Below are 27790 nucleotides of genomic sequence, written 5' to 3' on the forward strand. Positions count from 1 at the left end.
TCTTTCCTTTAAGCTAGCACAGCAAGCATTTTTGCTGGTACATTCCAGATATTTGAAAACATTTTAAAAAACTCTGCAAAATACTTTACTAAATGGCCGATACCAAGCTATATGATTTATTAGGGGTTTCCAGACATGCCTCCGATGCTGAAATTAAAAAGGTAGAGTTTACTTTTCTAGGAGTTATAAGTGTAAAATCGTCCTCATGACTTTCAATTTTCCTATAGTGCGCACTATGAAATTGCTATACGTCAAGTAATAAGTTTATTTATGTAAAACTAAATAGTTGTAATAAAGTGCACCTCTTTTGTTCAAATAAACTTGCAATTTAACAGTTTCCGTCGACATTTCTTTTATGTTGTTTGAAATTTAGGGTTAACATTTTCATTTCGTCATTGTTTAGAAACAAAGGAGCCCTATTCTTGTGTTTTCTTTATTAATCCATATTGCTATGTGTTGCTTAATGTTGTGATAATACATTCAATTTTCTTAGAAATATGTAGCTTATGATCTACACCTTTACGTAACTTGCAAATCAGTCGATACTTGCCAAATTACGTATTACTATGACTGCATAAATCGATTGTAAACTTACCTTTGTATATTGCGAATGTTATACTGAAGCATGAAATTGGAATTTTGCATGAACGTATCCTTGAATTTAACTTGTAACATGAATATTTTGAAGGACAAATAGTCAAGCTGATTTAAACATGTAGGTACTACTTAACGATCTTTCCTTCCTAGATAAGTATTAACTCTATGAAAGATGTAAAGTGCGTTGCAGTTTGGGATTTCGGTTGTCACACACGTTACAAGTTTTATAATAGTAATAACTAACTTTTAAAAAACTGAAAATAATTATATTGTGTATGTAAAGTATGCAAAATAAAAAAAAATTAACAAATGCTTGTTTTTTTTTTTTATGCCAGAGCTAATGAAATAACTTTAGATGGAAGAAATCGTTTTAAAAAGTCACATATTACTGTGGAATCCCCCGTTTGGTTGTCAGTTACCCTTCTAAACTTAAATGTTTAGGCTTGTTTTTTTTTTGCAATTTTGTGTGTTTGTAACAAAGAGATCTTTAAAATTGTTCCAATAATTGTAACAAAACGTGTCTTCTTTTCAGTCATATCGAAAACTAGCCAAGGAATACCATCCAGACAAAAATCCAACTGAAGGAGAAAGGGTATGCAATTATTTCAATTTGTCATTTAACTATTTGTATATGGTTTATTACTATTTTTAGAAACTATTTTGTTGATTTTTCTCTTTAGTTTAAGGAAATATCTTTTGCTTATGAAGTATTATCCGATCCCAAGAAAAGAGAGATCTATGATCGTTCAGGAATCAAAGGCATTCAAGGAGGCGCTGATGGTAAAATTGTTTTCTATTTTGCTGAAAACATGGCGTTTTGATTATCATAAAATATGCTGTAGTTGATGGAAAATTTGAGAGAATATTTATAAGAAGTTGATCTAAAAGAAGTAACTGATTTTAAATATGTAATAATTGCTCACAGTTTGCAGGGAAATTCACAAGATTCTTTTTGGCAATACACCTGTGCTGTCAGCTCTATGTACTTGTAACTTTTTTCCAAGGATTCAATTTCATCCCAGTTCGCTCTATACACAGTAGATGTATTGCTTCATATGTGCATGCATGCTTGTTAAGATCAAACTCTCAAGTATAATTGATGATCTTGTTTTTCTAGCTGGCTTTGCTGCAGATGACCTCTTTTCACAGCTCTTTGGGGGAGGCCTGTTTGGAATGGGTATGGGAATGGGTGGCAGCAGAAGGCGGAAAAGAGGAGAAGATACCATTTACCCTCTAAAGTGAGTAATGTGGCATCAAACAGCGTTTAAAAAAACTAGTTGATGCTGATTTTTAAATAGCTAATTAATGATTTTGTTTTATTTCAGAGTTACTCTTGAAGATTTATATAATGGCAAGACATCCAAATTGAACCTTAACAAAACAGTCATATGCAAAACCTGTGATGGGTATGTATTTGAAAAATACTTTGTTCAATGTTAATGTTGTCATAAATGAGACAAATGACCATCAAAAACCGGTGTGCCCACATCTTTAAACGGTATCATTTTTCTCAAAATCAATGTATCGTTACTGCTCCAATGTACAGACACTGGTCTATTATTGTTGTTTTAATTTCTAATTTTTTCACAGTAGTGTTAAATTAGCAGTGTGTCAATCCAATCTTGCTTAACAACGGAGATGTGATGATTTAGAGCTTCATTTCTCCCAGAACAAGCAAGAAATGCACATAAGTTTATAAATACTCACTAAAGAAAAGAGCAAAAAAGCAACAAAGCTGCAATCGTGTGTGTATTTTGGTGTTTGAAGAGTAGAATTGCTAGCGCAGGAGTTATTCTCCCCTCCCCCGGAAAAAAAACTTTGATATTTTACGTTAAAATGAAATTTATGCAATTCACTTTTATAAGACGAATACAGTAGTATATTCTCTATATCATGAAGTCGAAGAGACGGTTAAAAAAATAGAGTTTTTGAGATAACAAGGTCACAATTATAATAAAATAGTATTCTAAAAATTAGTCACGATAGTTAAAAATAAGTGGAAACAATTATGATAGTTGAAAAAGTCGTAAAAAAATTTATAAAGAACACTACTCTATAAGAACTTTTTTTTTGTTACACGGAGACAAATACCCGATCTTTATGTAAAATGATGCCCTGAATTGAAATATGCAAACAGTTTTTCTTTATCACCCACAGATTTTTTGTAACACTAGACAGAAGTTTAAAAGAAATGTGCATATTCACATGCATGACTAACACTAAAATAATGATAAAAAACTTAGCTATTGTTCTTTCCTTTCTGTATTTGGCATCAGGAACATCCCTCTTAAGTGTCTAGCATTAATAAGCAAGAATTTATTCACTTGGAGAATGTGGGCCTCTCCAAAGATGCGATTTTTTAGCTTTACATTAATATTACGTAGAAATTCTTGTTTTAAGTATTCCAACTTGGCACCAGTGTTACAAAGTCTTTACAAAATTTTTAAAAAGACCTAATTTACTATGAAAGGCCAGTAGAATAACAGGTCCAGTCTTTTTTTTAAATTCTTCTTGCCATTGCTGTACCATGTTTTATTTTTGCTGATTATCATTGTAAAATTATTTTCAAATAATACACTTGCAAGACTTAGTTATGTGAGAAACTATTTGGTCAGTTACAATGAGATTATCACACTTAAAATTTACTTTAAAAAAAGTTGGATTTTACCATAAACTACTAAACAAGTGTCTCTGTAAAGTAAGAAAAAAAAAACGTTAAAAAAAAGGCACAAATTTTGCCAATTACAGCAGACACGTGTTTCGGCGTTATGCCTCTGATTGATCAAGCAGAAAGCACTCCCTCGACCTTTGTTTTCCTGGAATTTTTTCTAGATAAAAATATTAAAAAGCCTCCCCCCCCCCCCACCATGAACTAGCAATGATCATTGGGAACTACACAAAAATAGGAGAAAAAACGCAAGCGAATGAATTCAACCAAAAATCGCGATTGGAAAAACTGAACCATTCTCTCACATGAGTGTGAAAACTGCTCATTTGCAATCTTAAATCAGTATATTTGACTTTATTTTGACTCTTTAAAAATATCTGTTTTGGCTTTCATGCTATTTTTAAAATCGCGCCATTTTCAAAATGGCAATTAATACCAGACTTTTGCAAGTCCAAATAAAAAAAAGCCCATCAGAAAGGGATGAATTACTAGAAAGTGGACAAGCTTATAGTGCTTTTGTATCAAATTCAGTATTCATAAGCAATTTAAGAAGAAAAATTGGTTAAGTTCAGAACTTTGTATTTAGTGCAATCGGGAATATTTTTGCCATCTTTTCTCTCCCATCCTGTTATTGGGGATGCAAAATTATGATTTTCAAAAATAATTCTAGTTACATGAATGCAAAATAGATATGCTTTTACTGTACAGTTGCCTTGTATTAACCCTGAAGATTGCATTGAAACCACTCTTACTTTTAGTCTTGATTGTTATTTTCAGGAATTTCCCCAAGATAAATGTTGAAGGAGAGCTTGGTCTTAGAATACAGTACAATCGACTATTTATGAACCTGCAGTGTTTTGCTCCCTGAGCTCTGCCCAGGAGGTCACTGCAAGCTCCAGTCTTATCAAAACTCCATTGACTGGTCAACAATAGGGGTGTGTTTGAATAGCTAATAAAGAGATAGTCATTTTAATTCCTTTATGTTGATTCTCCTGGTCATTGAAGCTTAAAAGCAATTACTAAATGGATCTTCAGCATTTTCCACAATTTTTTTCTGTTTCTTATCTTTTGTGTTTTTTGGGTCCCCAGTACCCGAATTTTTGCGGAAGTTGCGTCCCCTTTCCGCGAATTTGCGTAAAAAACCTGCTATAGCACGTAAACTCAAACCCTGCCCTTCGCATAGGAGAAAACAGCATTGTATTAATAAAATTGAGCAGTTAATAAGATGCGTTTAGTTTTAGGCAATAAATAATTGTCCCATGATATGTGTTGTACTAAATTTTATCTGAAAAGGACTTACAAATATCCATATGTTTCATACATTTCGATTGAATATGCTAGTGATACCCACAGCAATGTGTTTCAATCATGCAATAGTATAGCTTTTAAACTAATTTCGAACGAGTTAATACCAAGTCTCATCTCTTTGATATTAAAATACAAACATATCCATTACAGAGTCAATATTATTTCAGTATACAAATCATGCTCCTTAGAGTAAAATCTATGAATTCTTTGTTTGCATTCAAGTTTAAGAACACAGAAAATTATTTAATTCACGTAGCATGTACCACAAAAGTGGAGTGCCATAAAGACTGAATACCATGTTAACACTGCAGTACCAGCAAACCTGACTATCTCCACATTTCTCTTCATTATGACAAAATTTTAGTGGTTAGCTATGAGTTTTTATTCTTACGTGGTATAGGAAAACACCGGATAAAATAAGCCGCATAAAACCTATGATTACACAAACTGTGGACGATGGAAAAATTATGATTAAATATTTGAAATCAGCATCAAAAATTACCCTAGAAAACCCATAAATATTTCATGTAACGAAGTCTTAGTTTACCAATCTATTAGTTTTTATCATTACGTGTTATAGGAAAACATGGGGAAAATAAATAACTTGAAACCTATAATTGCACAAAAACTGGGTAATGGGGAAAAATTGAAATCAGCATCAAAAACTACCCTTGAAACACTATAAATGTTTCATGTAACAAAACCTTTGTTTACCAGTGGAATTAATTTTTTAAAATGAGCCAGCATGCTTAGCTTACAGATTTACTTCTTCCTCATCAGATGGTGGAGAAGAAATTGATTGGGAAATGATCTCATTTTTATTGGTCCACAACCCACAGACTTCAACATCAGCATCTAACTCAGTAAAATCTTCAAATGTAATAGCTTCAGAAAGATTGAAGGATTTTGAAATTTTTCTCCATCCTTCACACTGCATTTCAGTCAGGTTCATTTTCATTTCCTGTTCCTCATCTAATTGTAGCGTTAGAAGGGCGCAAAAAGTTTTAGGTAGGTTTTTTGGGCTTCTCAAGACTTATTTTCTGACATTCCCAGGTTCTAGAATGAAAGTGACAGTAGATAAGCTTCTGCGAATCTTTCCTAACCTTTAAGAGAAATAATGAAGGGTGTGAGAAATTTTTAGAAATATTCCTCGAGTTACTTTGACAAATAAACTTCTGTTTTTCTGAAAAAATTAAATTTGTCTTCGAAAAATATCCGACATAACAAGGTTTTGATTGAAATCTCTTCAACAGAAGAAGGAAAATTAACTTTAGATAAATATGCAAAATCAAAATGAAAAATATTTTTTTGTCATATCAAGGTTTTCGAGGTATTGAAGTTCGAGATATTGAGCATATCTATACTAATATTATAAAGAGAGAGAGCAGACCATTGCAACTATTTGGAAAATTCTTTTACTATATGAAAGGTGCATTCTTATTGAGTGGCATAGGCTATAAATTATATATGTGCTTATACTAATTTTTTTAACCAATAGTTTGTCTTCACTATCAGTTTATGTTTTGTACTGTTTTATTGTTATAAATTTAAAAGCAATTACCGATTGTCCTGCACTTGCAATGACAGAATAGTCAAAGGTTCACTTTGAACTGAATGCTGAGGGATGGAAACGCGTGAAAGCAAAAAGGTTCACAATGTCAACATAAGAACTGCAGAAATTTTTTCATGTATTTGAGGCCGCAGAGGATAAGGTATGTAGCATTGCATTAGTTTTGGACATTGCAAACCATTTATAGAGTCACAGAATGTTAATGCTTCAGAAGTCATTCAAATGAATTATGAACGAGATTTGATTTTGGTGAATTAGGTTCTGAATTCAAGAAGTACAGACAGAGGATATTAATAAGTGTTTCTAAAAGTTGTACCCTTTGCATGCATTTCAAGCTATCCTTTAAGGCTTTAAGGTTTTTTATTCACACTAAATCAAAATAAAAAACATCTGCTAATGAATTCAATTAATCACATTTATTTTAGAAAATTCTCATCTTAAAAAGTAATTGAATGTAGTTACTTTACATTCTAAGTTCAGAGTTGAAACAATAACGAACAAAGAATATTCGATAGGAAAGAATTTGACTGAGAAGAGAAAAAAGCAAGAGACCAAATTCAAGCATTTATAAACGATATGATTGGGACTCCCAAGTAAAATCAATATGGACTAATACAATTTAAGTATGATTCTTACTGGACCAGCAGTAGGTCAATCAGCTCATATTCCTGGAAATCCTATGGTCCTTGCACCTTTCCATTTTCAATATAAGTAATTGAAATTTCCAATGAAAATTTCTTACGCCATCGCCATCATCAAAACTAAAGGTCAAACGTACAATTATGCGCAGAACCTGTTACATTTAGGAAGATTATATTGTTCCCGGGGAAGAAAAAGTTGGTCTCTCTTGATTTGAAAATAAAGTGAATCACTTTCTTTCAAAGGCTCATAAAAAAGGAACAAAAAATGTTGTATACCATGATATTTTAAAACAAAAAAAAAAATGCATAATATTTATATAAGATATATTTTTTCAACCCGAACAAGTTTGGGGCGGGCCTCTGGTACAGTATAAACTGCGAATCCAATTTGCCCTTGCCGCATTATGTAACTGCTCCCTCCCTGCAATTTTGCAACTGCTCCCTCCCTGTAATTTTGCGCTCTATTTTTGTTAAATTTGATCGATTAAATATAATTTTAGGATATATTGGTGATATTCATACTTTTTGTAAACTGAAATCAAATCCACTTTGGGTGTTACCTGGTGCAAACATTTACATTTTTTTTAATAATACTAATTTTAAAACATTGCTTAAAACTGCTTATTTTACGTGTAAGTTTAAAATATATAGAAAAAAAACACAGCTTTTTCTGTTTCTTGAGAAATTTGGACTTTTGCTGGACTTTTCAATTACAGATTCTAAGAAATTATCCCATCTTGAATTTTAGCCCTTGTAAATACCTATTTCAGTTGGTTTAGTCTTGGAAATGTATTCACAAACTAGAATACTGCTTCTGATTCTATAAATGAGTACTAAACTGTAATTTATGAACTCCAGATTAGGTGGCAGACCTGGTGCCGTGAACAAATGTACTGTTTGCCAAGGTCGTGGAATAAAGGTATCTTACCGCCAGTTGGGTCCAGGCATGGTGCAGCATGTTCAAACTGCTTGTCCCGAGTGTAATGGAGAAGGTAAGAATGCCAAGCATTGGTACTATTCAACATTTTAAAGGTGTGTTTTTTTATGCTCTGACCTGTTTAAATCAGTCTCTTTTTCATCGGAAAGATTGTTTTCAGTCATTGTATACTTCTAGTAACTAAAATAAAACCTAAAGTTTAATAAAACAGAAAAAAAATTTAACCCAGCATTAATTTGAATTTTGATTTCTTGAATCCAAATTATGTTTTTCGCAATCACGAGAAGAACCCTACTTTTTGGGTTTCTACAAATGGAATGAAATGTGCAAGAAACTTGCACCTTTCATATTATGACTTTTATATTACGTTATGCATTTATATATTATGTATTTTTATTTCAATCAATCTTAAATGATGGGAAAGTAGCAATCTTAAAATTTTGTATTTAGATGAATTTTTGCTGTTTAAGTGCATCTATAAAGAGTTTTTTCCTGAAAAAACTTAATTGTACACAAAAGAACCTCTTTTTTTTCTTAATGTAAAGTCTGCTTGAGTTAAGCCCTGAAAAAAAATGAATCAAATCAATTTGCAGACGGATTGTAACTATTACGAGGATAATTTCCCTCTAAATAAATATTAAAAACAAAACTCAATGATACATGTTGTAAGAATCTGTTTGAGATGTTAAAATTTGTACAGAATATTTTTTTGATAATATTGTTATTGTTACATAAATGTTTGCTTCAACAAATTATCAGTTGTTTGAAATATTCAGGAAAAAATCAGGGAATTCCATGAAGAATTGGAGAAAATCCCTATCTGTTTCAATAAGATGGGCAGCTGTTTTGCATTTCCAATGTGTGCTTGTTCAATACTGCTCTAAATTCTGTTTTCCATCAAAGATTCGATTAAACCAGAGGGGGTGGGATTACTGGGTAGCAGAAAGGAAACTGAGAAAAGATAACTTTTTGCTTAGCCAGTATGCTACTCACGTCAGGGGCAGATCCGAAAATTTCTGTAAGGGGCTTAAAGTGGAAGAAAAACAAAGTATAACTTTAACCTTCTTCAAAATATAGGATCCACAGTAGAACTCCAATTATCTGAATCGCTTTCAAGATTTTGGGAGAGAGAAAAAATTGAAATGAACCGTTAAAAAGTCTTCGATTATGAATCTATCTAGTATAGGTGCAGCACAAATATTATTGGGCTGATGCGTCACTGTGTCATAGTGCAGTTATATTTAATGTACAGCACATGTAAGTATGCTTAGCAAATAAAAGTGTTGAATTTCCTTTTTATTAATTAAAAGCTGGACTTCTCTGAGTTTTTTCTCCCATTTTCAACACACATAGTGAATAATTAAAATCCAATTACCCAGATTTTTGATTATTTGAATGGAATCCCAATTGATACAGAAAATTGAGGTTAAACTGTATTGCATTTCAATCAATATTTTTATGTCATTCTATTAAATTACCTATATATGTACTCTAATAAAAATTACTATTGTGAAAAATAAAATTTAAATTTATTAATTGTATGACTATTAATTATTTATTAATTGCTAGTCATGTTTAAATCATATTTTTCAAATGAAATTCCTAATTTTTTACATAAAATTCAGCGATAATTTTGTTTCAATTAATCAAGAAAGGTGCATCATAGTTGCATTAAAATGCTGTAGAGCAATTTTAAAAGAAGTAGGTTTTTCTGAGACACTGAAAATGCTATTTTAAGTTATATTTAACTGACATAAGGGTTTTCCCCTGAAATTTTTTTGAGCTGAAGTAATAAATCTATTTAAGCTATGTCAGGGTTCGTACTTCTTTTTTTAAAAAACCCTTAATTTCATCAAGCAAAATTAAGGTCCCTAAAAAACCCTTAAAAAGCCTTTTATTTTCTAAAATTTTCCTTATTTTTTTAAAAACTATGCTAAATTTGGTCCCAGTTTTCTTATTTTTCCTATCCCCCCCCCCCCTCAAATCTTCATCATACGCAATACTTGCTGAAAACGTATGTTTGGGAAATATGCTAACAACATCAAACATGTTTCGACGAAAATTGCATGCCTTGTTTGAGATTTCAATTATTTTTAATGTTGGAAGGTTTTTTTTACCGTATGTTACTTTATATTTGTTTATTTTATTCATTATTCCAATATTTTTATATCTTAAATTTATTTTAGAAAAAATGCAAAAGTCAATCAAAAAAATGTGGTCCAACTCCCACAGTCTCGCATTGCATCGAAACTGGGCATGGTTACTTTTTTCATGTATTTAAGAAAGCGTTTAAAATGTTTATGGTGAATCTCTAATGGTTTGTGCTTTACAGCCTGTAATTTTTATAACTACATGATTAAATGAAGCAACTTCAAGTTTTTTTTTTTAAATTATTATTAGCCTAAAATAGAATTATGAAGTTTTTAAAACAAAATTATGAGTTCCAATGTTAGGAAAAAGGGTAACCAATTATATATATTTATTTATTTTCAATTCTTGCTGTAAAATACTATCACATTAAAAAAATTATTTTTCTTTTAACTTTAAATTTTTTACTGTCTAAATTCTTACTTTACAAACAAATCTAATTTTAAAATTTGTTCTCATTTTCAATACCTTCAATTCAAATGTTTTTAGTTAAAAAAAAAGAGATCTTTCTCTAAAAAAATATGAAATTGATATTATTCAGTGATGCAGCCAATATTAAACTCTGGCTTCCTCAATCCTTCAGTCGAGAACTTGAGGGTTAGAGATTGTTGCCTCTGTTTCAAAATTTAAAGAAATGGTGCAATACAGCATATTTGTACAAAATGGATTAGTAACAATAACAAATGAAAAGTAATAATAACAAAACCATCGTTTAAATCTCTTGCAGAAAAGATATTTTAGTGCTTTTCCTTCAATTTTCTTCTCACTCCAATAATATATGCTAAAAGAATTTTTAATCTATTACTAATTTTCTACAGCTATCCCAATTTTCTTCATCTTTTTTTATGACTGAAATTTGAAATAAATACTATGCTTTAAAAACAATATGTGCCATGTACAGACCTGCCAACTCTGCCGTTTTTTACTCCATTCTCCCGGTTGTACATTTGAGTATCCATTTCTCCCATTTTTTTATTCTTTTCAGGTTTTTTCTTTTTTTTAAATTAAACTTAATTTTCTTCCTTAAAATAGTTACTCACAGCCCTAATAGATGGCGTGGCTAGCAGAGCAAACTCACGTTCGACGAGCACGACCGGTTAGTTAATCATGTGACAGCCACTGATCATTTGCTCCAATCAACTGCTCAGAATGGTAACGGATGCGGTAACCAGTTGATCATAGAACACTGCGGTTAGTAACCGGTCACTTACCGATCGACCGGTGAGGTTCGTCGAACGCAAGGTGAGCGGCAAACATCCGATGGGTGCGTTCGGATAGTCGACCGAAATGCTTCCGGAGATGGTGTTTTGGTTTAACTCTTCGTTCGCACTTCCATTTCTCACGCATGCGCCGTTGCCGTTTTCGCGGTATCGTTCAGTTTTCAGACTCATGCTAACTGCGCCGCGTGTTTTCATCTTGATCTGCAGCGTGCGTTGTAGTTTAACATTCATCTTTAGCGATGTTTGAAAAAAAGAAATCTTCAAACAAAAAGAGCGATTATACGAGTGTATTCTCTTTCATGAAAAAATCAAATAAATAATTGTTATAACAGTGCTTTTTACTTATTATAGCATGGTTTAAAATCTCCCTTTTTCTTCCTTAAAGCTTTGACTGGATCTCCCGTTTTTTCTTTTCATAAGGTTGGCAAGTCTGCATGTATTATATTAGTTACACATAATTATTTTTTGATCTCATCCCTTTTCTGCATGATTTTAAAAATTCTTTTTTTATTTTTGGATTTCTTCCTTTTTGCCCTCTGACCGCTCTCATCCCTGTGGTATATGAAATTTTAAAACATAATTTACTGATAATGGCACATCCCAGTCAATTGCGCCCTTTTCATTTTGGATACAAGGTTTTGCATTTGTGTTTGTGTATATATAATAATGTATCAAGTACTTTGCCCCCACCCCCCACACTGGAAAACCTTGAAATGGTGTACTTAAAGTTATCTAATCATTTCCGATGAGTCCTTAAATGTTTTTAAGAGTCCTTAAAAAGTCCTTAATTTTCACTTTTAAAAATGAGTGTGAACCCTGTATGTGAGTGACTGAAGGGAGAACAGTTTCAGGTTTTCCTCTCATCGAAAGGTTTTCAAAATTTAAGTTTTAAAACTTTTAGGCCATCTGATGATGTAAAAAAGAGGAAGAGTTCTTCCTGAAAAAATTTTTGAAGCTAGAGTCTTAAAGATGCAAATTTTAAGGCATCAAACTTAGGGGACCTGGTTAAGATGTCTCCTCCCCCATTCCCGAAGATGCTTTTACGAGTTGATTTATTTAGCAAGTCATTTTAAGCTATCTTTGGGACTTAAAAAAGGGCTCTGAGACTTCTCCTGAAAAATTCTTAAGACTAGTTTCAAAATTTTTTGGCCCTATTAAGTGATGAAAATGTGATGATATTTGGTAATCTTGATCTTTGGTGAACATAAAGTTCATGAGTTCTCCTCCAAAAATGTTCAAATGGGTATTAAAAACGCTACTTTAGGTGACTTACGGAAAAGAATTCGGGTGCTGTTCCACGAAAAAAATTTTGTTTAAGCAATAAATACCTTATTTTAAGCTAGTTTTGAGTGACTTACAAGGAAGGAGTTACAGGTCTCCCCCGAAAAAAATATCAAAATTGAAATGCAAAGACTTGTTGACCATCTTTCGTGAAGTTAGGACAAGGAGTTCAGGGGATCTCCCCTGAATTCTTTTGAAGCTAAAGTATTAAAAATATTGATCTAGGCAACTTTGCTGAGCTTAGAGAAAAAGTTCAGCGACTCTTCTAATAATTTTTTAAAGCAGAAATGTCAATGGGAGTTTTTTTTTTGGGGGGGGGGGGGGGGGGTCCCTAGTTTTTGAAGGGTTTTTTCCAAACAATTTTTTTAAGATAAGAGTGTGGGCTGGAGATGCTATTCTAAAAATTTTCAAAGCTGAAGTCTTAAAAATATGACGATCTTCCTTTGATCTTAAGTAAGGAGAGCTGTTAACAAATTTTAAATATGAAACCGAGTTTCATTCTTTTCAGTGTTATTAAATAAGCTAAACCACAATCATAAAACTTCATGTTTCCCCTAAGTTGCAGTTTTCAAGTGTTTTTCCTGTTATAGATATTTATTTTAGAATATTAATATTTAATGTATACATATAGCCAAAAGGATTGAGGAAACCAGGCTATAAGACAAAACGAGAAATTTTTGTTGGACAGGGAAAGTTCTTTTGCTCTTCTAGTGGCCACCCTGTTCAAGGCTATTAAATATTACTGCAAATGTGAAATTAAAAAGTTATTATAGATTATATTTAGTTGGTACAAAATTAATTTAACTTGGTTTTTTTCTGATGTAAAATTGATGGAATTAGTAATTTTTTCTGGTATGAAATTGATGCAAATTGTAAGTTTTCCAATATGAAGTTGTTGCTAATTGGTAATTTTGCTGGTACAAAATAATTTAAATGTGATGATCCTGTAGATCACTACCTGTGTTTGGAATTTTAAATTTTGTGTCATTTAGTGAGCAAATAATTGAAATTTATTGAAGCAGCATACAGGTAATGATGAAAATTGATTTGTGAAATAGCAACATTTTGTTGGCTAAATGGTGTGCATATAATCTTCTAATCTTCTCACTGAACCTGTTGCTTATTAATATATGAGGGTATATTAAAAAGTATGGTCTCCTTTTTTTTTTTTTTTTTTTGTAGAAAATCTAATTCACAACTTTACATAATTCGTTGGAAAGGTTGAACATTTTGCATAGTCTCCTTGACGATCAATCACATCCTGCATCCTAGTAACCAGTTTTTTAGTGCCGCATCATACCCAGGGCTGCAGAGTCGGAAGAAAAATAGCTGACTCCTGGATTTTTAAACATCCGACTCTGACCTTTTTATTTATTTTTTCAAATCCCACCTTCATGGGAAGGGAAGAAAACCCCTAAACGGAAATTGAAAAATTAATTCCTTTTTATGCAATTTTCGTGTTGTATTTAATCATAAACCTAAAATGCATACAACGTTAGAAGTTCTATTTGAAAATCAAATTGTCCAATAAGTACTGGATTCTAAAGTGAGATTACTTAAAAATCCCATATTTAAAAAATGGAAAAGGATTAATTTGCTCCACTTTAATGTTTAACAAATAGATGTTAATCAAATCCTGTGCTTTCAATTTTTCAAGCTGTAACTTGAGAGAAAAAAAAAAATCTTTTTTGCTAGGTCAAAAAACTTTTCTTGTGAGGCGGTGTTCCCCCTCCCCCGCCGAGTGACACCCATCTGGTGGTTGACCTCTCATATTGATTTCAGAGTTGAAGAATTGAAATACTTTAATTCTGAAAAATTTCCCCCATAATAAATCTTAAATTTCATCTTAAAATTTTCAACAAAAACATGTCACTATATTGCGGGGAGAGGTCAGGTACATGCACGTCTGGATTAAATTTTACACAAAATGCGACAGTATACAACTTTGCACAAATAGCTTTTACTACACCTACATTTCTTGACTCAATTTTAATTTTATTGGCAGCTTTAGAATTAACCTTAAGGTGCAGATTTTAGGATTAACAACAATTATTGAGTGTTGTAACCAATAAATCATGTACTTATTTTATTTTGTACTTTTTAGTGACAACCAAGCTTTCTTAAAGTCTTTAGATTTAAAAAAAACATTTATATATTATGGGATCTTTTGGATTTGCGCTTTTGTACTAACACTTACTTGAATTTACCAAGCACCATCAGAAGTTTCCCCTGTTTGTTCAAGCGATACATTCCTTTTACTATGTTATAACTGAGATCGAGGTAAAAAATATATTATTTTTATATAAAAGTGATTATTTAGAAAATGTTAGGCAACAAAACTGTTTGCTTACAGTAAGTAAACAAGGAGACTGCAGCATAGGTAGCTGTTACAGAAAAATCAATAAACAATCAAGCCAGCTGTTTGCCACAATGAGTTATTTTAGTATTAGTAGGCCTTTATGCATGCAATCATATTAATTGGTAGTCGGTTTTTTAAAAATTGCAAGGAGAGTTAGTGAAAATTAAAGAAAAAAAGAAATCTGAAGTCGGATTCGGCAAGTTTTCGAGCGACTTTCTCATCTGACCTGAATTTCTGTAGCTCAAGGCATTTTTTGAGAGCATAAAACATGTGGTAATCGCTGACCAGGCAGTATCCATGCTATAAGCGGGGTGCTCGATATCTCAGCTGAATCCGTTAAGTAAGCTGATTGTTTGACTAGACACATGTGAACAGGCATTGTCGTGCAACGTACACACTCCTTTGGTGAGCATACCCATTCTTTTGTTTTGAATGGCTCGCCTAAGTTTTTGGAGAGTCTTGCAGCATCTGTCTGTGTTGATGGTTGTTCCTTTCAGCATAAAGTCTATCAGAAGAACCCCTTCCAGTCACCGAAAAGGGTCGCATAACCGTTCCTGCTGACTTCTTGGGCTTCGACGAGGTTGGGTGACGTTATTGTTACGACTGCACCTTCGTTCCCGGGGTGAAATGATGTGCCCGCCTTTCGCCTACAGTGAATTGAATCAAGAATTTCTTTGTCATAGAGGCGGAGAGAAATTCTGTGGCACATTCCACATTGTTGGCCTAGAGCCATTATTTTTTTTCTTGGAGAAATTCCTAAAGTTTTAGAAGGATTAGAAAAGTTTCCAGAACTTACTTCCTTCTTTTTTCGAACTTAGAAAGTCATCCCGCTATTTTACCGGCGCTCGAATCGTTCCCCAGAGCCAACATTCCCTGCATGCGTCGCATGCGTTTGTTGACCCGCCACGATGGTGTGACGTCATAGGAAAGATGTTGAGTTGATTCTTGCTGTATGCATGTGGGAAACAATTTTAAAGAATTTAGTTTTAAACTGTAAACTGTTGAGTTGTTTCCTCAATGTAATTTATGCATGCTTTTTGATATACGTCACGCCATCGCGTAGGGAGATAGGGAATGCTATTTAAGTGTGAACTCTCAATCAATCATTCTCTTATTGTTTCACCTCTTGTTTTTACTATGTTGTGACTGCAGTCCAATGTTTTTCTGAGGTGCTGAGATTGTGCCTGGGAGCTGTGTGCTCCGGAGTTCCACGTAGTATAGTGGATTCTTTTTGAAAGATGTAGGAAGTTTTGTCGTTGAGCCCAGCTAGAAATGCGGGCATGTTCCAGTTGTTGCCTTGAGATGAGTTTTTAAGTGAGGGATTTTCTCTCTAAAATTGAGTTTAAATCAAGTTGTTTTTTTTGCTGTGAAAAGGCCTAACAAACAGGACCATTGAAGGTCCACGCTCGAGAGCTGGATTGGATGTCCGTTAGATGGATGGATGGTTCCTGTTGTCCAGGAGGACAGGTTTATTTTCTGAATTTAGCATGGTGGCATGGAATGGTCACGGACAATTTTGATATGGGATCCAAATTTGGTGGATCGCGCCCTCACATGTTGTGCCAAATTTTAAGGAAGGAATAGTTTGTTTGGTATGAACTTTTTAACTCGTTCGTATGAACTATTCTGTTTATGGCATTGGACTCAAGGTTGTACTTATATTAATCTGGTCATATAAATTTTACTGGAACTTTAAACGATACTATTTTTAAGAAATGTTTCCTACTGATATTTTTGGGGGGATTTTTTTATTCAATTGTTGGGGAATGTGAATTTTATTTACACTTGTTATTATTTCCATGTTTTGGACATATTTATTGTTTAATAAAATGTTTATTTAATTGTTAAATATGTGTCTGTAAGTCCTTTCTTCCCGAGCAGATCATTCCACAAATTTTCTGTTGGGTTTGTTAGCTTAAAACCTGCTTTTAGTTCTTTGAACTTCGGGTTTTGATTGAGCTATCAGTTTGAATTGCCCAACACACATGCTTCCTCTTGTGCTCAACCGAGGACCTCCGAAATAATGTTCTGCACGGAGAAAAGGCCACATTCTCCATTAAGAGCTTCCACTATCTCATTAATGGTTATCCTCCGGTTATTGCACACTATGTCGTTCATTCCAGCAAACTTGGCCGCCCCGACCGATGCTCGTCATGGACATTTCCAGGCCCTGAGAACTCCCGGTACCACTTCCATACATTTTTGACATCCATACACTTCTCACCGTACACTTCCTCTAACTGACAATGAATTTCCATCAAAGAAACCTTTTTGACATTCAAAAATCGAATGAGCGCAGTTTGCACCTGGCAGGTGAGCGAAAGAGGAGCTACATCCTGAATCGCTGCTAGGCAGCGACTCAGCGTCCCAGCATCACGCTGCTTGCTCTACATTGTGGTGGGGGAAACGAGGAATGCAGCCCTGTCGCCACATTTGCCTAGCAACTCGCGTTTGGAAATAGCGTCGTTGGAGAACTTACTTTTTAATATATCTTCGTATAATTTCTCACTCATTGCAAGTCTGGTGTTATATTTAGACAATGATGCAATGCGTTCTTTAAAAAATTTAATCAATACTGTATTACTTATTTGATAGCTGGGTATGTCTGCGACAGCTTGTTTCTATTTCATAAAAATCTGTTCTGTGACCTCTGAATCAGTATTGAGTAAATAACAGTTAAATTCCATTAATTTCTCTATGCTTTTGGTAGACTTAAAATGTCATGTTCAACTAATAAATGGATACTCTGAATTTTTCTAAAACCTGATATTTGACTCCATTTTAATAGGAGAAGTTCTTAATGAACGAGATCGATGTAAGGTATGCAAAGGTAAGAAGATAGTCCATGAAACAAAACGATTAGAAGTTCATGTTGACAAAGGCATGCAAGATGGGCAAAAGATTTTCTTCAGAGGAGATGGCAATCAGCAGGTGCTAAAGTGTTCTTTTTGTACTCTAAATTGATTTAGTCAGAAATTGACTAAATTCTGTGAGAGGTGGTGTATGTTTTTTTTTTTTTTTTTTTGTAAATTTTTCATTATATGTATGATTGATTGATACCCATAGCTAGATGTGTAGATTTCGGATTGCATGAGTATATTCAGTTCTGTGCAGATAAATTTGCTACAGATATGCATATAATCTGTCGTTAATATTGTTATATTGATAATTTTAAAAATTCGTTGATAAATTAATGAAAACAGTTCTTGCTTTCATGAATGCAAGATTAAAAGCGAGAGGCACTCGCCAAAACTTTTACCTATTCATTGTAAATTGGCTGATTTTCATACCTGCAGGTAGTTTTGAATTGTGTGTGCAGATACTTAATGTTTTGATCCAGGATTGTTTGATTTAAACCACGTTGGTTTAAATCAAGTTTTTTTTTTACACATGTGGGTTATTTTTTTCAAAAATTGTTTTTTTGAAAAAATTCAAAGTCCCCCCCCCCCCCAAATGCTTTCATAAATTTTACATATTTATTGCGAACAGTAAAATCTATTTAATGCAAAGTAACTAGCAAAGCTTTATAGACAAATTACAGATTTAATAAATTTAGAAACTTATACTTTTTAAGGTAATGCAAGTTTGCTAAATACTTTCAATTTTATTTTTTTCTTTTTAAAAATCTGTACAACTTTTCCATTAGGTACATAAATATACAAGACAGACCAACTAATTTTCTCAAAAATTACATTGAAAAGAAATCCCAAATAACTCTTTTATAATTTTTAATTACCATTATTTTTCAGTCTTTTGCATTTCAAAACAGTCCAAAAAGCATATTTCAACCAAAACATATATTACCTAATTTGCTTGATTACTTAAGATTTTTTGCGATATGTAGCATTGAAGCAATGCATAGTGTAAAAATATCTTAACACTAGAACATTTAAATGACAAGAGAAAAAATAACTAAAGAAGTCCAAGAACACTTAGAGCAGGTATAAAATTGCCCTTATACCTGCATACTTTTTGCATCCCAGAAGACAATGCAGTCAGAGTAAGAAAAAGAAAATGTATATAATTATGGAAACATCCCTGTAACTCAGTGCTCTTATATAAAAAAAAGTTAATGCCAAATTTTCACCTTTCAAAGGAGTTTTTTGATCCCAATATAATAAAAGAAGTCTCATGTATGAATGTTGGAAGAATCAATAAACATTAATTTTTATGACAGTCTTCATTATTAAAATATGTTAAGAGTATATTCATTTAAGTTTGTACTGATGCTATTAACTAAAATCTTTTTTTTTTTCTTTGCTAAAAAAAAATTATATTCCTAAATGTATTAAACTAGAAATGTCTACAATGGAAAACATAACGATTTTCTTAAAATCTACTTGTCCTGTTTCTATAATTGTTGTCAAGGTAAATAAATTACGTGATTTGTAACTTTTTTTTTTAAATCTTTAAGCAAAATATGTGTTCATCTTTTGGTTTTTAAAGCTATATAATGTACATCAGACTTATGATTCATTTGTAGACACTGCAAAATACTTTCCATGTTTAAGAGTGCGCTGAATTTTCATTTTACTTTCTTATTTATAGTAGATAGCTATGATTATGAGGAAATTGATTTGCAAGAATTTACTCTTATTTATTTGTAATTAATAATGTCTGAAACTATCACAGTAAATTATTTCTTTGATTATTTATACCAAGACCCATTTAAGTCTATTTTTATAATAGTTAAATATTTTCAAACTATATTCTCCAATAGAATCTCTTAGGTATGAGGAAATGAAATTACAAGATTTTACTTTTAATTATTCAATTAATTACAAAAGAAATAAGGTACAAATACAGGGCCCAATACAGGCTGATTTTGCTACCGTTTTTCGGTACCTTCACAAAAATCTTGTTTTGAAATAGGTACTTTCACAAAAATCAAGTAGTAAAATCAGGTAGCTTCACAAAAATTCGCATTTTTAAAATATAAAATTTGTTTCTCTGTTTAAAACAAAATTTACTTATAAAATAAAATTCTAAGCAGGTTTATATGTACAATCGCTTAAATAGCAACCTTTTTGTGGTATTTTAACTAATTTTTAGCTGTCTCTCGCCAAAGTGAATTTTTATGCAATATTATCGCAATCTTTTAACATGTTTTGGGGAACCATTTTCTCATAATTTCCAATATTGTACACAGTACATAGTCCATTAAGCTGAAATTATGATGGTATTTTTGGTACTTCTTAGGTTTTTAGCTCCCCCCCCCCCCTCACCAAAAAATGAAACCTGTTAAAAATAATACTAGATGACTTTTCAAACTAAAATTTCACTTGTTCTACTTCTCTTTTACAAAAATAGGATGCCTCTAAAAGTTCACAAAAACAATGCTGATAGAAAAAAAAAACTTTCACAAAAATAGAATGATGCAATACTTTCACAAAAATAAGTAGCGAGAAAAATATCCTGGGATTGGCCCCTGAAATATGAACATTAATTAACGATTAATTCTTAAAATCCTCACAATTTTCCTAAAATAAAATTGTTTTTATTTTACAAATAGTAATGAAAACCAAATAATAAGTCTGGATTAAACAAAACTGGGGGGGGGGGGGGGAGTTCAAAAAAAACCTGTGTTTATACCAACCCTGTTTTAATCTTTTTTTTTTTTTTTTTTTTTGAAAACTAAGTCTTTGAAACCTTCATCATTTCTAAATTAAATGGTCATTGCATCACATGAAATAAAAAGCTGATTTTAACACATTGTGATATTGGTCAAACACTGATCTGCTGTTACTGGCAGAGATAATTACTGACTAAACACAAATAATTGATGCAAACATGAGAATCTCCTTGAGGGAGGAGGGTTCTGTCTTTACTTTCTTCTTTTGTAACATATAGAAGAAAGTATTGGATTAGTGAAATTTTTGAATTTCGACAGATTTGCACGCTTTGAAGTGTGCTGAATTCATTTTTATCAGTTTTTAAAAAAATCTATCTGTATGGTATGTGCAGGAACAGGTTGGCCAATCACTCTGGAAATCAGGAATTTCAAAATACCACAGGATAACTCGGGGAGGGGGGGGTGATTGTTTCTGGGAAAATACAATTGGCAGCGTATCTGCTTGCACCGTTATTTTGCGCTATCACAAAAGTAGTCATGTGATTTTTGTTGGGCTAAAGCCTTTATTAATTCTTGGAGGGTTTTATCATAATTAAATTATAAATTGTAACTTACCTTTTCTCATTTCCGGGGGGGGGGGGGGTTTCCTTGCACGGGGGGGGAACAAATTCAATCCATGTGTTTTTATTTTTGAATCGGCCAAGTTCGAATCGGAAATTTTTCCGAACTGTATTTTGCAAGTGTTGTGATTGGATGCTTTGAATTTGCAATCTTTGGAATGTTCCCGATCGAGCTGGGCTGTTTGTGACATAAGATAGTAGTTGAGATGTATAACTACTGACTGACAAGTAAAAGCAATATTAAATAATTAACAAGCTGTTTTCCTAGTGTTCAGTTGTTTTTAGTCAATGCAAAGTATGTTCTCGTCACATTACCCGATCAGATCTGGCAAAAAATATGCTGAGCAATTCTCGTCACTTGTCCATCCTTTCGTTGTTTTTGCCACACTAAGGTAGCGTGCTGTGGCTGCCAGTTTTCTGGCATGCAATGGGCCACTTGAGCTTCCTGGTAATTTTGAAAGTTTTAATATAGTTGCTATATATGGAGCTACGATACCGGAAGTTTAGAGGTTTATTGTGGTGTGGTTTACCTAGTCCTGTAATACATCGGGAAAGAAATAATTGATATGAAAGCCTTACATGTTAACCAATCTGTAGATAATGTCTCGTTGCTATGAAGTCCATATCTCGTGATTGAGGTGATACTACTGACAGCATACCCGGAATGATATCCAACATTCTCAAAGTGAGTTTTGTCGGTTTCCTTGCTATCCAGTACGAGATTGTGTCAACGGACGAATGAGTATACCTTACTCACCTTAGATATAGTGTGTTTGTGTTTCGAGAATCAACTGATTTCCAATTGAACTGTATTCAAATAGCAATCGGACTTCACTCTATTTCAGTATAGTGAGACTTATTGCATCTCATGTTTTTGTGCTTTTTCTTCATGATTAGACCAAATTTTTCAACCCTCTTTGAGCTTAACACTTTTTAATGTTTACTAAGTTAAATATATTTACCTAATAAATTGTTTTTATTTGTTAAACGTGATTCGTGTTTTATTCCCCCCCCCCCCTAGACAACTACCTCAATAAAGTTGGTATCAAGTTGCCTGTTTTTCAGCTTAGCTTCAGGCTATTAGTAATTTACTAGGATAAACCAACAGATTTTCTTCCAACTTGACTCTTTAAGGGCAACACTGCGAAAGTTTTATTTACTCTTAAATATCAGATGTACTCGTGTACCCAGTAGCAGAAACTTTATAGGCAGTCTGTGACACTATTTTGGACAGTTGAAAATAATCTGCAGCTAAGTTCAAATAGGTTTTTGATTTTTTTTTTCTTTTTTTCCAAAAGATGCATAAATAAATAAATTAGTAAATGAGAAGTTGGCAGGAAACTGCATTTTAGATAAAAATTTTAGTCTATAGCAAAGCCTCCAAAGCAATAATCAAATACAATTTTGTGTAGATAATTCACATTTTTCATGAAAATAATTTAAATAACTAGGTTGAACATGTTATGTTATTTTCAATAGTTTGTATTGAGGTAAACATGCAATTCTGTTCTTGGAAACTTAGGCAAGTAATAGTTTCATCTATTTCCATCTTGCGAATGACAAACATGGCATCTATGTGAAAAAATTATGATTACAAATAGATTTTTGAATTTGTTACATCATAAAAGTAGTAATAAATTCAAAATCCTTAAAAAACTACAATTTATATGAAATAGTCAGCTTTTAGTCCATTAGCCTCTAAAAAGCAATGGAGATAATATTCTAAAGATAAATTTTTGCATTTTTCAAGATAATAATTAAGAATTATCGGAAAAAATGGCACATTTTGCATAATTTTCAATAGTTTGCATTGCAATACACATCTAATTCCGTTTATGAAAACGTGGGCACTTAGAGTCTTGCGTTCCTGCTTAACAACATCTTGGGAATGAACAAACATGGCGAATTCGCCAAAAATTACAAGATAAATTTCTGAATTTGTTGCAAAAAAAAAATGTAAAAACCAATCTTCATAAGACTACATTTTAATTGAAAAGTTTTTTAGCTCTTTTGCATCTAAAGCGATGAGGATAATGTGAAATTTTAAATATGAGATTTTTAATTTCTCCAGAATTTTGTTTTAAAAAATCCAGAAGAAAAGAAAAAGACGACATTTTGCAGCACATTTATCATTATTTTCATTAGTATGCAGTTAAAGCATCCAATTCTGCTCTGTTTTTGAAAACTTAGGCACTTAAGCATCATATCAACTTCAATCTTGTGAATGACCAAATATGGCGACTATGTTTCTAGTTGAAATGCTGAAAGCATCGCTTTTCCGGTCAAAAAACGATCTCCAGACAATCTTTGCCAAGTTGCATTTTTTTTTTTCTTTTTGTTCTTTTGTAAAATTATCTGCAGGCCCCTGAAAAATATCTGTGATTAACATCTCGCATCTCGCAATTTCTGCTACTGGGCTTGCATAGAAGTCTAATCCTTCAACTTTCAGAAAAAATCAAATTCGCTGAAATCCATTATTTTTTTTGAGCGGGTGCTAATTTCCGCACGATAAATTATACAAAAGATTATCCAGTTTGGCCTGTACTTCTCGCTCTTTGATTAACTTTCATAATCGTTTGGCCTCTTTAACAGAAACTACAATTTTAACACTCAAGGTGTATGATAGATATAAAGGGCAAATTGTTGCCTTTTATAAGTATTTTCACTCTAAAAATTAAGCAATTAAACTACTTAATGCAATGGAAATAAACCACCATATTAGAATAACGTGCCATTTATCATGAATGTCCTAAAGAGAAAGTTGTGTTTTTGATATGCTTTTGGCATATCAATGACCAATTCTTTTTTTCATATATGAGGACATTTTCATGCATTAAAAAAACACTTGCCTTATTTTCTTTTTCAAATACAAGTTACAGCTTGAAAAATGAGCAAAAATTTTTTTTAAACTTTAAAATATGAGTTATTTTGAAATATACCTTTAGTGCAAAATGAAACAATCTTAATTATTTCCCTAATCAGTTCTCTGAGCTTTAACTTTTTTTATGTTCCTCTAAAAGATACAGGTTCCTAACTTTTTATCTTTTATTATTTCATTGCAGTGTAAAAAATATGTTTATTGTTTCTTCTAGAATTTAAACAAGTCTTCAATTTTAAGGTAGCGTTTCTCAACATATCTTGACCCATAGACCGGTAATAATATGAAGGAAATTCGCAAACTGAGGATGGTCTTTTTTTTTCTTTTTGCATTAAAAAATTTTACTATGTTTCAAACACTATTTACATGAACTAATTTAAAGATTTTTTCACATTGGTACATATACCTTTGAAAAAAAGATCACTGTCACAAAATCGTGTTTTTAAATTGTAGGTAAGTACAAATCTCCAAAGACTGGTTTATTTTTTCTGGAACCCAATGCCAGACCAGTGATTAGGAAACATTGTGTTGAGGGATGCTAAGCTTTTGTTTTCGAAGTTTGACTTCAATTCCTTCAATTAAGGTTGTGAATTTTTTTTTCCCCTGCTTTCATTAAGCTTGACTCATGTATCCTGCAATGTAATTGGAAGATTGATAATAAATTGGTGCATATGGGTATGCCTTACTGAGAATGAGTGCTGAATCTTTCTTGGTGCATATCATTTCTAGATGTAAGGAGAGTGATGCTATCAAATATTTTTCTTGTTTGTATTTGCTTCTTCCATGCAAGTGGTAAAGCTCTAGACTAGGAGTTCTGAATAGTAGCCATTGGCAGCCAGAATCATAAAAAAATAGTAGCGAATTTCGACATTCGGTAGCTTTCTTTTTTTTTAATATATACAGCGCAAAAAAAAAAGAAAAAAAACTTAAGAGTTTATTCTAAAGTAGGTTGCGAAGATGTGCAACTTATGAGTTGAACATCTCAAGATTAGAAACATGTTGTCGTAGCTACGATATGATTTTTATGATTTTAACACTTAAAAAATCGTATGGTCCTACTTTAGCCAACTGAGACTAATTTTATGGTAGCCCTTTTCAATGAAAGTCTCCCATTGGCACTGGGACTTGCGCTAATACAATTTTATCAAGTCGGAATATACTTTAGGATTTTTGTCGCATGAGATCATTACTTAAGTTTATGTTGGTTTTTCTGTGCAGCCTGGTGTGGAACCTGGTGATGTCATCATCGTGCTTCAGCAGCTCCCCCATGAGAAGTTCGTCAGAGACGGCCATGACCTCCTGATGCCTCACACCTTGACCCTAACTGAATCTTTGTGTGGATTTTCTATGGTTATCAAACATCTGGATGGTAGAGACCTTGTCATTAAACATGGCCCGGGAGATGTCATTGAACCAGGTGAGACTTCTCAAGGTGTCTGCACGTGTGAATTTGAACCAGACTGAAACCTATAAGTATTGAAATCAATTCCTTCTCCCTCTGCAAGTTTTCGAAATTGAAGTTTTGAAAATTTACACAAACTTTGTAGATTTTATGGAAAGCAGTTCTTCCCTGGAAAATGTTTCAAAATTATATTCCAAAAAACTTAAGTGAAAGCCCCCTGAATATAAAACATTGCTTAAGTTTTTTGTAAGTTCAAAAAACCCGTTGCTTGTGCTATTAAAGAAAAACGGTATGGGAATCCTTGCCCAAATATTTTCTGAAACCCAAGTCTTAAAAATGCGATTATACGGCCATATTTTGCAATATTGGTACCAGTAATGTTAAGTATTTGGGGGCTTTCCCCTGGAAATTTCTTGAAATAAAGTTGAGATCTGGAAGCAAAATTTCAAATGCTACATAATACTTCCAGTGTGAGTGGAAGGGGAGTATATATATGTAATCATTATGTATAACAAGTATTAAAAACAGATTCATTGTTTGCGTTTTAATTTGTATTATTCGAGCCCTCTGATTGTTTTGTTCATTAATATTTTTAAAAAAACATAAGTGACAGGTTCACGCGTATGATACACTGATGTTACTAAATTGATTTCTCTGTGTATATGGGGGGGGGGATAAGAAAGTTTCACCCCAGGCGCCATCAGCTCTTTGGACGGCCCTGGCTTCTTATACAGGATGGCACAAAAACCTGATCTTTGAAATTGGATGTAATTTCATCAGAAGGAATTAGGAAAATAATTTGCTAACACATTTGAAATAAAAAGCAAATGTTTTATAGAATTTCCCCAAAAATATTTATTACTTGACGAAATAGTTAATAATTTGTTTATTATTCTGCAAAAGTTTTTCTCGTTCTGAAAGTAATGTTTTTTTACTTATTTATTTACTTTTAGGTTCTGTAAAAGGTGTGGTTTGTGAAGGTATGCCAATCTACAAAAATCCCTTTGAGCGAGGAAATTTATATGTCAAGTTCAGTGTCACATTTCCAGAAAACCACTTTGCTGATGCAGAAACAATTAAGGTTGGTCTATATTCGAGATTTGCTTTGTCACGTCATTCTATGTAAAAAATACAATTTGGATGTTTCGGTTATTCGTTTGAAAGCTGGAAGAAAAAGCCACTTAAATGATTATCTAGGAAAACATATTGTCAATTATATTGAGAGAAAATTTTTGCTCTTCAGGGGGGAATCTAGTTTGTTAAATGACTGAGGATTTGGAAACATTCGCAGCAGTTATTTTTCAAACGCATTTTTCTTGAAACTTTTTTTCAACTGGTGGGCATTCTAGCTTAAAGAGTTAGTGACCAATTGTTCTGAAAAAAAATGATACTGACCAGACTTCTGTCACTTTCTTGCAGGCATTGGAATTACTGCTGCCTGACCGACCTCCTTTCGAAATGCCCACTGGGGAGAATGTAGAAGAGGCGGATCTCCACGATTATGATCCCGATGCTCACAGGGGGGCCAGCAGCAGTCGCTCAGAAGCCTACGATTCAGAGGACGAAGACAGACACCGTGGGCCTGGAGTGCAATGTGCGCATCAATAGAAATTCGCACTCATACCTTAGAACTTGAAAAAATTTAATGAAATTGAGTTTTTTAGGCTCTGCCCTAACGAAGTAAATGCTGGGGTGATTCTGTTTCAAAATTTTCTAAAATTATTTGTTATGTAGGCTCTAAAAGAAAAACAGCCATTAATACCAACGATTAAAATAATAAAAGTTTTTTAAAATTACAGCAAAATACTCATTGCAAATATGAGCTGTTCAGAGCTTAAGTGGATCAAATCAAAAACTTTCTGAATTAAAACTAAATTGAAATGAATATTTAGAATTTCCTTTCTTGACTTTTCCAATAATTACCCGTATTTATGCTGGTTTTTATACTACAACAGTAAAGAAAAAGTATTGTCAAAATCACTAAATCTTGATATTTTGAGAACTAGAATTTTTGAACTTGATCCACTTTAGCTCTGAGCACCTCTTATACTTATGTTGTGTCAAAAGACGCTGTGAATTAGTGGAAATTTTCAACCGAATCACCCCTGAGTAAATGGAATGCTACTCTCCTTATTTATATTATTTTTCTTTCAAATCGGCGCGCAGTCGGAAACATTTGTATGATAGTCTTCTGAATCTATATATATGTTGCAAAACTTTGTGGGATATGTTCTGTATTATTGGAAAGTTAGTAGTTAGGAAAAGTGAGTGTTGCTGTACGATATATGAAAGTAGTTTCTGTACAGTTTGAATCGCAATGTTTTCTTAATACTCATTAAAAGCACTTCATATATTTAAACTGTCTTTTCTGTTTCATTTGTTAAAACTGCAGTCTTATTGTTGCAAGTAGCATATTTATCCGATTCATTGTATTTTGTTGGAAACTTTTTCATGTGAAATGGACAAAAATATTTATATAATGGATGTGTATTTTAAAAAAATTGTAAAAAGAGAATTCAAAGAATCATTTTTGGATGGTATTACCTTTTAAGTCTTGTGTTTTTAAATTAAAAAATGAATTGTAATTGA

The 27790-nt window shown here is 32.6% G+C and overlaps 1 protein-coding gene across 1 annotated transcript; it reads left to right on the plus strand.

Moving 5' to 3' along the window:
- Positions 1 to 27790, plus strand: LOC129219829 (dnaJ homolog subfamily A member 2-like). The gene is made up of 10 exons (XM_054854133.1): positions 1 to 161; positions 1130 to 1189; positions 1278 to 1377; positions 1715 to 1835; positions 1923 to 2003; positions 7643 to 7776; positions 17518 to 17660; positions 25018 to 25216; positions 26155 to 26282; positions 26621 to 27790. Exons 1-10 carry the CDS (start codon positions 93 to 95, stop codon positions 26807 to 26809), a joined length of 1224 nt encoding a protein of 407 aa, XP_054710108.1. The 5' UTR covers positions 1 to 92; the 3' UTR covers positions 26810 to 27790.

Source organism: Uloborus diversus, chromosome 4 (genome assembly GCF_026930045.1).
Source record: "Uloborus diversus isolate 005 chromosome 4, Udiv.v.3.1, whole genome shotgun sequence".
NCBI lineage: Eukaryota > Metazoa > Arthropoda > Arachnida > Araneae > Uloboridae > Uloborus > Uloborus diversus.